This window comes from Excalfactoria chinensis, chromosome 2 (assembly GCF_039878825.1).
Source record: "Excalfactoria chinensis isolate bCotChi1 chromosome 2, bCotChi1.hap2, whole genome shotgun sequence".
Lineage (NCBI taxonomy): Eukaryota > Metazoa > Chordata > Aves > Galliformes > Phasianidae > Excalfactoria > Excalfactoria chinensis.
Genome location: NC_092826.1, coordinates 49,204,489 through 49,218,146, shown reverse-complemented (window position 1 = coordinate 49,218,146; position 13,658 = coordinate 49,204,489). Strand labels below are relative to the sequence as shown.

The following is a 13,658-nucleotide window of genomic DNA, read 5'->3' as shown; positions in this document are numbered from 1 at the left end:
AGCTAATTTGTTTTAAATATAGCATTGTATTACAAATCTAATACTCTCTGAGGGCTTTATGGATTCATGTTGGAAAGCAAGAACAATTTCCTGAAGCCAAATTCCTGGCATGCGTATGAGGTACAGTACAATTCACTGCATATTTATTTTGCATGTGTAGTATGCAGTGTGTGAAAGGCAAGATCCTAAAGCACTGTGCAGTGTTCAATCCTGCAAGATAACACTCCACAGTAAATTAGTTGTGATAAGGTATTTTACATAATTGTAATGCTACAGAAGTGTTCTATCTTATATTGACTATAAGGTTAATAACAGGGGGGTGGCATTATGGGCAAGAGGGAACAGTGTTGCTATATTATCTGATTTTTAGAGAGAAGGTTAAAAGCAAGATCATTTTTGTTCTCAGAAGCTAAGAAAGGGAAGGATCCCACATCAACACCGTCAAGATTTTAGAAACAGCAACAGAGGTTGAGGCAATATTCAAGTACAGTTGGTGCAGAATTTACTACGAACAGATTGGATCAAACCTGTGAGCAAGTCTTAGCAACACTGTGTGTGAGGTGCAAAATGTCTGTAGAATACTGCAGTAACAGTTCTACTGGTTCTACATGTCAGCTGCTGGGAATATATTTTTCTCCAAAACAGTTTACACCATCTCAAGCTCTATGATGGAAATGCTGCCTTAATGATGTCTGTGATAAAATATTTTGGAAAGAAAAGTGCAAGAAAACTGGTCATTCCCAATATCGTGGTGTTTGGGGCTGGGTTTTCATTTTTGTTTGTCTGTTTCTTTGTTTGGTAGGGGGTCATCTTCTTCTTGCTGTTTTGAGGAAATGTTGTTGCTGCTGTTATTTTGTTTGTTTCCTGAAATTTCATGCTTATGGTGTTTGAGATTAAACATTCAAATTACTTTACCCAATTTTTCCCATATTTACGGCTGTGAAGAATCAGAGCAGGAGAGGTTTATGATATTTTTCACACCAGATACATACTTGAAATGGGTTCACTTGGCACTTTTCTCTGTAGTTGCCAAAATTCAGTGCCTGTACAGGTTTGGCAAAAAATCTCAAAATAGTTGGCCCAATGACGGGTAACAAATGACAGCAGGAGACTGGAGTCTTTAAGATTCATTCACCCATCAAATCATACCAAGTGTTTCACTGATGGAAAAGACATTACCGTGTTGTTGTTTGCTTTTGCAGAGATATCCCCAACCAAGAGGCCAGAAGAAAAAGAAAGTTGTGAAGTATGGAATGGGTGGCATGATTATCGTCTTGCTGATTTGTATTGTCTGGTTCCCACTGCTCTTCATGTCTTTAATCAAATCTGTTGCAGGCATCACCAACAAGCCTCTAGATGTATCAATCACAATAACTCTAGGAGGTTATCAGGTAAAAAGGAAGTCAAACCAAAAGAAGTCTGTTTTTGCACTGTATTTCCTTGCACTGTTCCTTATTCCATGCATTGCATTTTCCAACTGAAACTCTCCTGGCTTATGCAAGAGAACACTCAAACTCCCAAGAGTGATTCCTTTTGGATATAAAAACATCAGTTCATGATTGATGTAAAATATTATCGTTGCTTGCCAGTTTAAAGCCAAACCTACTGGCAGTTTAATTTGAATAAATTATCCTACATCAGGGAGACTCAGGTAACTGTCTGCAGGTCCCTGTGGTGAATGGGAGATAATTAAGTGGAGACAGCTTCCTTCTTAGCAGAATACATTCATAGCCTTCTGTTGGATTGGTGGACTGTGATGGATAGGATGCTGTACTGTCTGTGTAGCAGCTGATGTGAAGTAAATGTGACAAGTGTGTGTTCTTTTGTTTCCCAGCCTATTTTTACAATGAGTGCTCAACAGAGTCAGCTCAAGGATTTGAATCAGACTGGTTTCAGTGAATTTCTGGAAAGCTATAGGGGTAACACTGTAAGTGAAATGTAGACTACTTCATTATTTTAAAATTTATGCATGTTTCTGTGGTGGCTTTTTGTCTGGTTTGTTTATGTAGTCAAGTGGTCAACAACGCTGCAATCATTTGGAAGATGTGTACATAAAGGGTCCTTAGTACAGGTTTGGGCAGATCATTTGTCAAGATGGGCTGTGTTATAAAGAGATAAATTACAATTAATCAAATCATCTTTGCACAAAATCATGGAAGACAGAAGTCGTAGTTTTCCTGTCGCCTGAGTAAAAATCTTCCTTCCAAAGGACAAAAATGTGTTCTGGGGACACACTACTTGTTGGCACTCTTAAGCCCCATACTTCTTCCTACAATGCCCATGGCTTTCACCTTCCAGTGGGGGGATGGTATGCTGTCAAAGAAAGTGCGTATGGCCCAGAAAGGTTTTGACATTAGAATATCTTTGTTTAAATATAGTCTCCGGATTTCATGGTACACTGTGCCTGAAGTTATCTCAACTTTCTGTAGCAAAAAAAAAGACTCATATTTTGAAGAAACTGTTGTGTTAACTAAAGTGAATGTATTTAGATCAAATATCACTTTGAGAGAAGCGTTTCCTTCTAGCCCATTCAAGAATGAACATTTCTTAACACTAGATGCTACCAAATAGCTCTGGAGTTATAATAGTAATACTGTAATTGTGATGTACTTTGAAAGTCAATAGTTTCAAGCTGCCATATCAATTACAGACATCTTTCCATGCTGGAAAATGCTTAACAAAAGACAGAGTACAATTTTAATAAAAATATTAAAACAAATAAGAGGTGCGAGGTGTCTTGTGCCTCAAGATTATGTCTGCCAGTCCACAGCAGCAAGGGTTGGCATAATGTTCGTACAGTCATTTATATTTTGTGCTTATCATAGAATCATAGAATGGCATAGGTTGAAAAGGACCACAATGATCATCCAGTTTCAACCCCCCCTCCTATATGCAGAGTTGCCAACCACCAGACCAGGCTGCTCTGAGCCACATCCAGCCTGGCCTTGAATGCCTCCCTGGATGAGGCATCCACAACCTCCTTGGGCAACATGTTCCAGTGTGTCACCACCCTCTGAGTGAAAAACTTCCTCCTAATATCTAAGCAAAACCTCCCCTGTCTCAGTTTAAAACCATTCTCCCTTGTCATATCACTGTCCACCCTCGTAAACAGTCATACCCCCTCCTGATCACTGGTACTATTTGGAGTTTCAGTGAAGCTGCATGAAGTATCAGAGGTACAGGTCAGACTGGTGTGGACTGAAAGCAGCATAGTCTACTGGATCTAGAGATCCAGTATCCAAGGGGGATATTAGAAATGATTCAAGATAAAATGTACTTTACAGAGTATACCTGATGAACATTGAAATTCATTTTGGTCAACTTGACCATTGTATTTATTCTCCAAACTGCAGGGCCATTTTTGTTTTGCCTTCCTGGGTTGGCTAGGCTTTGTCTATTCCCCAGCTCATCTAAGGCCCCGTTAGGTACCTGACAGAGCAATCTGTGTAAATGAATGCACTTCTAATTAATCAAGTATTTATAATTCTTGCTGATCAGGAAATATGTCTTGTGAATGTCATGGCATTGAAAGTTTATTTTCCTTTTATGCAACTACAGGCTGCTTTGCAGTTTTTAGAGGGCTATGGGAAAGAAGATATAACCCTTGCAGATCTAGAAGGGAATTCAAACTCCTTATGGACCATCAGCCCTCCCAGTAGAGAGAAAATGATACAGGGACTGCTGGATTTCTCAGCTGAGTTCACTGTAGTACTTTCGTGGAGCATTCAAAGGTAATCAATATGACTGCTGTAAGTCTGACGGATCACTTGCAAAGCTTTCCTTGAACTGAACAATTCCACACTGCATGTTTTTGTTTAGTTTTTCAGCAGATTCTATGGTGTTGCAAATAACATTTTAAAAAGTAAGAGGGAGAGAGGCAGAAGGCGGTGACTTTGTTGCATAGGAATTCTCAAGAAATAAATAGAGAAATGGAGCCACTTCCAAGATGATTTAAAAAAATAAAAATCAGGGAGCAGTTCAATAGGACTTGAGGGGGAGTAGGGAAAAGTAAAAACACTTCAGTCTGTTTTAGATTGAGATGTTCAAATAAACTTTGCCTCAAACAACAACCTAGTAATCATTTATGGGAACCAAAGACTTAGACTTAGTTAAGGCAGAAAACCAAAGAGGAAATTCAAACACCACCTTTTTAAAGGAATCTCAAACTGATAAAAAGCTATTTTTTAAATACACGTGTACTTGGAGCCATTGTTATGCTACCTGGCACAGATCCACTTTGCTGAGACTTTTACCTATTTACTTGTGGTAATTTGACCTCAGTGAAATAGTACTTTACAAAAATGTTTTTGCAAGAACCAACCTAAAATATATGCAGTAGTTGTTGGATGCAGGCTGAAGCACAGCAAGTCACCAGGATGGCTTCTTGACTACTGACTGCCACCTTGGACTGCTGGGCTAAATTGGAAATGAACTGCCATTGCAGTCCTGGTATCTACCTGGGTGTTTGGTTTTCTTTTGGAAGTTGACATTTGGTTGTTATAGCTATCCCCAGCAAAAGACGTTGCTCAGGAAGAGGTCAGCTGAATCACAGCAGGAGCTTTGAATATACTGGGTCAGTCTTTTCACAGTCAAAACTAGGCTTGTAACAAATCTGCACTCTTTATTCAACTTTATTTGACCCTCCTTATTTTTCTGGAAGCATGCAGTACTAAGCCAGTGAATTACATTCCTCATCCATTTCTGAACCTTATATTAATTTGTAATGCCTCTACTCAGTTTGCCAGTATACTTGCATAACTACAGACATTCATACACTGGATTTGAAAGAGAACTTTTTTCACCCTCAAATTATATCCTGTGGATTATACTGCAACCATAAATGACTGAAAGTGGTAAAGGCTTGCCACAGTGACCTCCCACTTTTGCTCTGTAAAGGGAAACTGCTGTCTTTCACCTAGGCCAAGAGACCGCAAGCAGCTGTAAGAAGATCTCTTGTATTACTCAGGCAGCATACATGCTTTCTGCCCTTACCCATCATCTGCTGGGGGAACTTCTCAGCAGTCCCCAGCAGTCCAGGGCTTGGCCTGCCTTCCTGCTACATCCTGACCTCAGGGCGTGACAAAAGGCAGTGTGCAGAAGCTGATCCTGGTCCAGCTTCATTCTCAGGTAGAGGGTGCATGATGCTTGCTATTTAGTAAAGATGTACAAGATCACTGTGGTCAGACTAAGATAACCAGCCCTAGTGTTTAGTGAACAAGTGTTCAGGTTCTGCTTTCAGTGTAGACTGACTATATGTCTTCCTTTTTACTTAAAACAGAAATCTCACTCTTGGTGCCAAAGCAGAAATAGCATCAGATAAACTTACTTTTGGCCTACCAGAGAAAACCAGAAGAGATATTGCTACAATGATGTCTGGAAAGCCCTTGGAAAAGGTGTAAGTTATCTTCTTTGCCTATGTATATGCAGACCTACTACTTTTAATCCTAATTTCTTACGGAGAAGGTTGGAAGAGACCTCAGAGATCACTGAGTCTAAACCTCTTCCTAAGGAAGTACCCTAAAATATGTCACACAGGTAGGCGTTCGGATGGGTCTTTAATATCTCCATAGAAGGTACCTCCACAACCTCTCTGGGCAGCCTATTTCAGTGCTCTTTCATCCTTACTGTAAAGTTCTTCCCCATATTTGTATGGAACTTCCTATCTTCAAATTTCAGGCCATTACTCCTTCCTCATTGTTTGCAGAACTCCAAGAATCTTTGGATTTTTCCTAGTCTTTCTGGTTTTAGGACCCTTCTGCAACCACAACTCTAAACTCAGACATACTGTAAAATACTCAGGGAGTTCTCCAAGATCAAACACCTCTAAAAAACTTTGTAGTTTTATTTACAGAAACCAAAAGCATTGAAGTCACAGAAAAATAACATTGCCATAAATGTCAAAGCTTATTTATTTGTAGTAAAAGAAATAAGGCCAAGAAGTCTGTGAATACTGGAACTCTACCATCAAATGTGGTGAAGCTGTTAGGTTTCTTTTTCTTTGATTTATCAGATAAGCACAAGTTCATTACAGTATATTCACAGTTAAACTCTCCTCTGAGTTACTTGAGTTCAACTTGATTTGAGAAAGTCATACTGATGCATGTTTTGTTCTAAATAACAATCCAAACTGCATTTCTCATTGTTATTCTTGAATGGCACTAGATTGGAAAGGAAGTGTTAAATCACTGCAATCAGAAGGTAACATCTGCAGACATTTTTGACATCAGATATTTTCCTGTAATGGAAATTTGCAAGACATAAGAACATTCTCTTCATCTGAATATCAAACATTATTGTATGGATGTAGCCTTATAACATTAATAGCAGTGATGCCTCTCAAGTTTGAACAGAGTCTGGCTCTTCCCCTTCTGCCTGCTCACTGGGATTTACATTGCAGCAGTCATCTTGAAATATCGCTGGGCCAGTGCATTATCCCTGAGGTCACCTGATCTGATTTGTGGCTACAGAATTGTAAAGTTAAAGCTGAGGCCAGCTGGAGAGTGAAAACTCTGACTGGTTCATCTCTCTTAGAAGGTGGAAGAGAGATGCAAGGCATTTTTCTGCACCTGCTCACAGATGTACGCCCAAAGAAACTGAAGAGGCTGCTGCTGCAAATCTCATTGTCACAATTAAAATATATTTTTAATATATATATATTTTTAGCCCTGTGAGGATATAGAAATATTTCCTGGGGCGATGTAGTGACAAAGAGGGCAGGTTTTCCTCCTTCGTGGGAAGATGTAATTCATCTGTAACTCTCTCCTTGCAGAAGATGAGCACTAACATAGAAGATGGATAGAGCTGTATTCGCCCATGTTGTAATAATATTACAACATTACATTATTTGAGCATCTTTAACTTTGTCACAAAGAAAAAATGTTTGTAGAAACTGACAGTCATGTGACAAGTTCTGCAGGGAGTTTTCTGCCACAGCTGTGCTGGGACACCTTGGCTGCTGAGCCCTTACCTGTCTCCTGGGCCTGATCACAAAGGCTTTAAATTGGCCTCCTCTGTTCTTCAGTAGCTTTATCTATACAATGAAGCAGTGTCAGAGGACTTCCCCAATTGCTCCTCTTTCCTAGAATTTTTCACTCACTTGAGAGAAAGTTTAGGGCAGCATCTCTGCATGCAATGAATTCTTTAATTCTCTCTGGATGCTGATAATGTATCCCACTTGAGGTGATTCAGTTTTGAGACCAATGAGGAGCTTCCACAGACATCTTTCCTTTTAATTTGAAATCCTCCAAATTATATGAACTGTGAAAATATTTCCCAATAAAATATTCTAGGAAGAATTCTTTCTCTTCAGATGTTAATATTTAAACATTCTGTAATTGTGAAGTAATAAATATTCTCACTACGTGTTTTCCTAGCTTGTTTATTACTGGTGATGTGTTGCCTTTCTTTGTGCTGCTTATACAGCTGAATATAAAAGCAGCTTTGTTAAAAAGGCGAACAGAATATAAGTTTTACATTCCTTGCAAACACATATGCCCCAGGTGTGTGGGATTCATGGTGTGTGAAAGGGGGCATTATGGATGGAGCTCCCTGCTGCAGTCCTGACAGAACGTAGTTAATAATTCCAGCTAACTTTCAGATGTGACATCTGAACACTATAAAATCAGAGCTTAAGCCAAGAATTACTGGGAACTGTGTATAGCCCTGTTAGGTATTTATGAATTATTTTAGAGGTATAAAAATATGAAATATTTGCTTTCTCATTTTTTTTCCAGAACATTAGAAACAGTGTATCCGTACTACATCAAGGCTCCTAGTGATTCTCTGGCAAAACCCATAAAGCAGCTATTGACAGGTATGTATCCAGGCCATGGAAAACAGAGTGTAGTTGAAAAAAGCACACCACCACTGCTAACTGTTCTGGAGCACCTTGGACTGAAATACTCTTACAGATGTTTCCACCTGATGTCTACAGGCTTGGGGAGAGACAAGAGTACAAGGCAGAAAATGCATTTGGATATACTTTAGCTTTGTATTTAACAGCAAGGTGTTTACAGATTAAAAGTACAGTTCTTTTCTTTCAAGTCTTTCAGAAACTGCTTTCCCTTCTATTCTAAGAATGTCTTGACAAGTTTCACCTCTGCATCTCTTTAGTACTTTACTGCAAATACTCTAGCATTGCATGTCTGCAAATGTAATCAACTTGAATAATGATATTGAATGACTGATTTTAGTTCTTCTATCCTTACTGACTCAAAAGAACACAATCTAGATAAATAATTGAATTTCAAAGTATCCACTTAGAATGTCTAGATACTCATAGATGCACCAAGTACGTACATGCGTACATACATACATATGTAAAACCTGTTGGATTGGAAAAGCAGGAAAAAGTCTTTAACTAAGCATGCCTTTCTCAACAGAGAAATCTGAGTCTCAGACGTTTTCTTGCTCATTGTGTAGTGCATTATTGTTCAAGGTTGAATGAGCATGTTTTGAAAAAATAATTCATGAGACAGAATCTAGTTTTACTTGTAGCATTAAGTTAACCAGTGCTTCACTGTTGTTAGTCACTATGCATCCTAAAAACAACTCTTACTTTGGGAGTTCTATACTGCACCTTAATGCACATGCTGATAATGTAGGGTCCTCAGAAAGCAGAAAAGCCAAAATTCAATTTCTGTCTGTGTGATCAGTATGCATAATAGTACAATATGCTTTTCTTGATATATCTTTTATACCAAAAATTAAGTGGTAGTTACACTTTGACATATAGAAGGTGACTATTATCCCTCCAACTAAGTTAAATGTGCTTTAGACATGAAATGTAGACATACTGCTTGTTATTGATTAAAAATACTTAAATGTGCTTCTTTAGGCCTGAAATGTAGAAATACTTCTTGTTATTGATGCATTGGCTTGAAAATACTTGAATAACTTTTCAGGTGTACAGAAGAAAACATAGTTGATGTCAATATTTTATTTATTTAATGCTCATTTACATAAGATTAGTAGAAAGAAAACCACAGCAGTCTAGATAGACTGTACTTCTGTACAGAAATAGTACAAAAGAGATTGTAAGAAAGTTAAAACAAACCTTTACTCCTACATCACTCCATTATTTTATCACACAAGTTATCAAAGCATCTAATAGTATCGGTTTGACTTTTGCAGTTTTAGTACACTTGTTAACATTTCCTTTTTTTTTTTTTTTTTTGATAGACTGCAGATGGGAAAATATTACAGTTTCCCTGGTCAAAAATGTGTCTGAAGAAGGAGTTCGTGAGTGGTGGGTTTTGAATCAGCTTGGAAAAAGATACAAAACATCTGAAGAGAGCCTTGAACTCTTCATATTCAGTGATAAAGTTAGTCCTCCAAGCCTTGGGTTCTTGGCTGGATATGGGTAAGAAGGAATCTTCACATAAGATTAAAATACTGTAGATGAGATAGAAGGTTACTTCATTTGCTTTGTGGGTGTATTTCATTTCTTTTTTGTTGTTCTAATGTTTGAAACTCCAGAAAACAGCTCCTGTGAGAATTAAAATTTCACATCTATCAGTTTTATCTGCAGAATACATTGTATTTTTAAGGAATGATGTGCCCTTTCATATTCACACTCCAGTGGGTAGGAAATAAAGGCAAAAGAAGTACCCTTTGCACCAATTTCTTATTTATATGAAATCATTCAAAATACGTTCATTTAACTAAAAGCCAAACTGATAAGTTTTGGCAACCTTCCCAAGCTCATGCTAGCAGCCAAGACTGTCTGAAGCTGTTATGAAATACAGCTCCATAAACAGAGGAAGTTGGGAGACTGTGCCTCCTAAGAAATACTCCTTTCCAGCATCCTTTGGAGAGCTCCTCATAAGAGTTTTGGCCTGCAAGTTCAGGCAATTGTTAGTCTGTCACCACTTACGCACACTTTAATAAAAAGAATTAGACATGAGACATACTAAATTATTAGACATGAGACATACTAAATGCAGATCACTTGCATTTAGTAGCCAGAGGTTATGAGTTTTCCCTACAGCTTCCAAGCTGTAGCAGACAAGATGTAAGACTACCATCGTAATGGACTGAGGATAAATCATTTAAGCCAGCAGCTTCAGCTGTCCGTGTTCTCAGCTTTCTGTCATGTTGGAAGAGGTCTTATTTTCTTTCATCCTACAGCACAGAAGAAACAGGATCCTAAATAGAAATCAGTGTTTACTCTGCTGACAGACTGTACTTAGCCATGTAGATGAGCTCTCTTTGATTTGGATGATCCTCTTTCCAGGCACAGCTTGAACTTTTCTCATTCTTTCTTTTCAGCATCATGGGACTATATGCGTCAGTCGTCCTGGTGATAGGGAAGTTCGTCCGTGAGTTTTTCAGTGGGATCTCTCACTCCATCATGTTTGAGGAGCTACCCAATGTAGACCGAATCTTGAAGTTGTGTACTGACATTTTCTTAGTACGAGAGACTGGAGAACTGGAACTAGAAGAAGACCTGTACGCCAAACTAATCTTCTTGTATCGCTCACCAGAGACTATGATCAAGTGGACTAGGGAAAAAACTAATTGATCTCTTTGGTGTCACACTGCAAATCAAGTTGATTTCATCTGAATTTTAAAGAAAAAGGAAAAGCACAATATTCTCTTAAGAGCTAAGCCTTTTATAGTTAGGTAGCGATCATTTTTCACTGAAGGAGTCCTGGAAGCTACAGCCTTTGGAATCCATGCTGCCTTTCAAATTAAGGATCAACAGTGAAGAAAGTTGGATGATTTGCTGTTTTTAACGTGCCACTCCTCTACAATCTGGGGACTGCTTTGTAATTTAATCAGCAAAAAGTTTGCATCCCTGTCTGGCTAATTTAATTTTCCAGACAATAATTACCCTCGAAGAGAAAGGAAAGGAATAAACCCACCAATGACTCCAGAGGACCTTTCTAACTTTTTCTGGAGTCATATAGATTGGATTGTGCAATATGCTGTTGTACGTCATTGACTTTCAAGCTACAAGTAATGGGACGGTGACTAGCCTTCTGGACACCCAAGACCCAGGGCAACAGTGGGAACTGAAGAAGTTCTAGCCATACCCATTTGTAGAAAAGCAGAGATTTTGATGTACAAAGGACACCGTGGACAAACCTCTGCTAGCAAAAAGGATACAAGTTACAGTCTCTTTAAATGCCTTATTTTATTTGTACAGTCACAGAAAACATTTCCACCAAACATCAATGACTCAGGAAAAAAAATAATACAGCAACTGAAACTTGACATTTCGTCGAGGGTAACTAATGGCTAGAATAATTATGGTGAAATATTGGGATGTTCTGCTAGGCCATTTTCTTCAGAGTTACTGCTTTCCATTAGATGAGACAAGAAAGTGAATTCAATGACCTAAGGAGCTACTTCATTTCTTATAATCCCTTAAAAACTGAATAGTGTGTGCTTCTCTCTGCTCCCCATGACTTGCTTTTTCCCATTTCGATGACTTAAGGCAACCATTGTTTTGCTGTTAGCTGATACTCTTCTTCCAGTGTTTCAGGTATAGAAAAATGTTTACATATTCCAAGTCACATTTTTACATCTGAGACGGGTTGTTGTTTTTTTGTTTTTTTTTTTTAAGTTCCCAAATATAGACATGCATATGAGCTTCAAAAGTGGCCTTTTTTTCTTAAATTACTATTATTAGTGACACAAATGGCTCGTTAGAGATCATTGTAGCATGAAAATTTACATTTGCAATGTAGATTTCATTCCATGTTAAAAAAAAAAAAAAAAATTATTGAGAAAAAAAAATCATTGAGTGGGTAAGGTATATTAAAAGGATATACTGTGTAGTTTTGAATCAGTAATGACTTAAAATAAAGCACATGTTGCAAAGTCATTTTAGAAGTATTTTTTCCTCTGCCTTTTTACATGAAATGGGAAAAGTTTGACATTCTTCTAACTCTGTGACAAATAAATCTCTTTCTTGTAGTTAGCTGGTATTTATTATATGAATAATTAGTTAATCGCCAGAACGAAAATAATACAACATAATTTGCTGGCACATTTTACTGCAGAAGTTCATAAAACAGCACAATTGAATGAAGTCGCAACATACTCTGCTCAGTGCTTCCATGACAAATGCTGTCACATCCATTCTATACTGTGAAAACTAACATTTTGGGCACCACGAAGTGCACAAAATAAAAGCCGCTTCATCATATTGTAACAATAAAATTGTTTGGTGACTGGAACTCACTGGAAGACAACCTGATTTCCTCTAAGCGCAATGGAAAGCTGGCAGCATTCCCTGGTGGAGAGTTTTGCTCCATTTCTTCCATAGAACCTGTGAATGAAAAACAGAATGTACAGGGCAGCCCTGCTGTAGGATCTGACAGAGACGCTTTGTGGTCAGATGGATCCTTATCTGTATGTTCAGTGATTTTGAGGAGGCAACACTGGAAGAGAGGTGTAAAGGGTGTAATGTGGTTCTGAAAGCACCAATACCAGCAGCAGAACCATACTGGCCATAGTTGGACTTGGCTCACTTTCTGGCTCCCTCTCTTTAACAAACAGGCACTTACGTTCTGGTGAGAAAACTCTGCAGAATCAGCTGTACGGTTATTTGAGCTTTGCAGAAATGTTCTGCCCTTTCTTTCGTGGATCGATCAAACTTTGAAAATAAAAGTGTTCTTCTGTTGTGGGGTTTTTTTGTTTTGTTTTGTTTTGGGTTTTTTTGTTTGGTTTTGGTTTGGTTTGGTTTTAAAACAACTTACAGTCAAATTGGCAACCTGTAGACTGGATAAGGGATTGCAATAGGTGGGAACTGTACTGCTATCCTCCATCCAACCATCCTGCTAAAGCTGAACTGCCAGCTTCTTTCTAATGGCGTCCTTTAGGGAATCAGTTCTGGGACCACTACCATTTAATGTCTTTTATTAACAGTCTGGAGGACAACACAGAGCACACTCTCAGCAAGACTGAGGACCACACCAAATCTGGGGCTGCTTTTAATGTATATTTGTCAACTGCCCTTCTGGGGAAAGAGGAGCGAAGTTGATAGAATGGAAGGCATGACTGCTTTTTGAAGGGATTTAAAGATGCTGGAGACAGGAGCTGCCATGTGTTTCATGAAGTTCAAATAAGGCAAAGCAAAGCTTTGCATCTGATATCGACTCACCCTATGCACTTAGTGAGCTTCAAACATCTTTGAAATAAAATAATCCAGCAGGGAGGAGAGGGCTGAAGAGGAATGTTGCATGTATAGCAGCAGTGTACCCCTGAAGGAAAGAAAGCCAGCCTGCGCTCATTTACAAAGGCACAGCTGCAAGTCAGGGGAGTTTATTAGTCCCCTCCAATCGGCACTTAAGAGACCACATCTGGAGAACTGCATCCAGGTTTGAGGTCCCCAGTAAGAGAAAGACTGTCATATAGGCATGAGTCTGGCAGAGGGCTGGAGGACACAACATGTGAGGAGAGACTGAGGGAGCTGGGCCTGTTCAGCCTTAAAAACACTCTGGAGCCTGCAACTACCTGATGATGAGGCACACAGGAGGAGCCAGGCTACAGAGCTGCACAAGGGTAGATGTGCCAAGAGGCATGAGACAGAAATTGCAGCAAGGGATTATCTGATTAGACATCATAAAGAAAATTATTTTCCCTACCATAGGGGCCATCAAACACTGGGTCAAAAGTGCAGAGAGTTTTTGGTTCCTCAGCCTCAGAAT

General features: G+C 38.8%; 1 protein-coding gene across 1 annotated transcript in view; it reads left to right on the top strand.

The window, feature by feature from the left end:
* The window catches only part of PIEZO2 (piezo type mechanosensitive ion channel component 2), a 283,067-nt gene extending 270,442 nt beyond the window's left edge, over positions 1-12,625 (top strand). Inside the window, exons 49-55 of the mRNA XM_072330043.1 lie at positions 1,203-1,391; positions 1,835-1,927; positions 3,559-3,731; positions 5,279-5,395; positions 7,734-7,813; positions 9,181-9,361; positions 10,270-12,625. Coding sequence (XP_072186144.1) covers positions 1,203-1,391; positions 1,835-1,927; positions 3,559-3,731; positions 5,279-5,395; positions 7,734-7,813; positions 9,181-9,361; positions 10,270-10,522 — 1,086 coding nt within the window. The 3' untranslated portion in view covers positions 10,523-12,625. The remainder of the gene's footprint in view (positions 1-1,202; positions 1,392-1,834; positions 1,928-3,558; positions 3,732-5,278; positions 5,396-7,733; positions 7,814-9,180; positions 9,362-10,269) is intronic.
* The last annotated feature ends 1,033 nt before the right edge of the window (positions 12,626-13,658 follow it).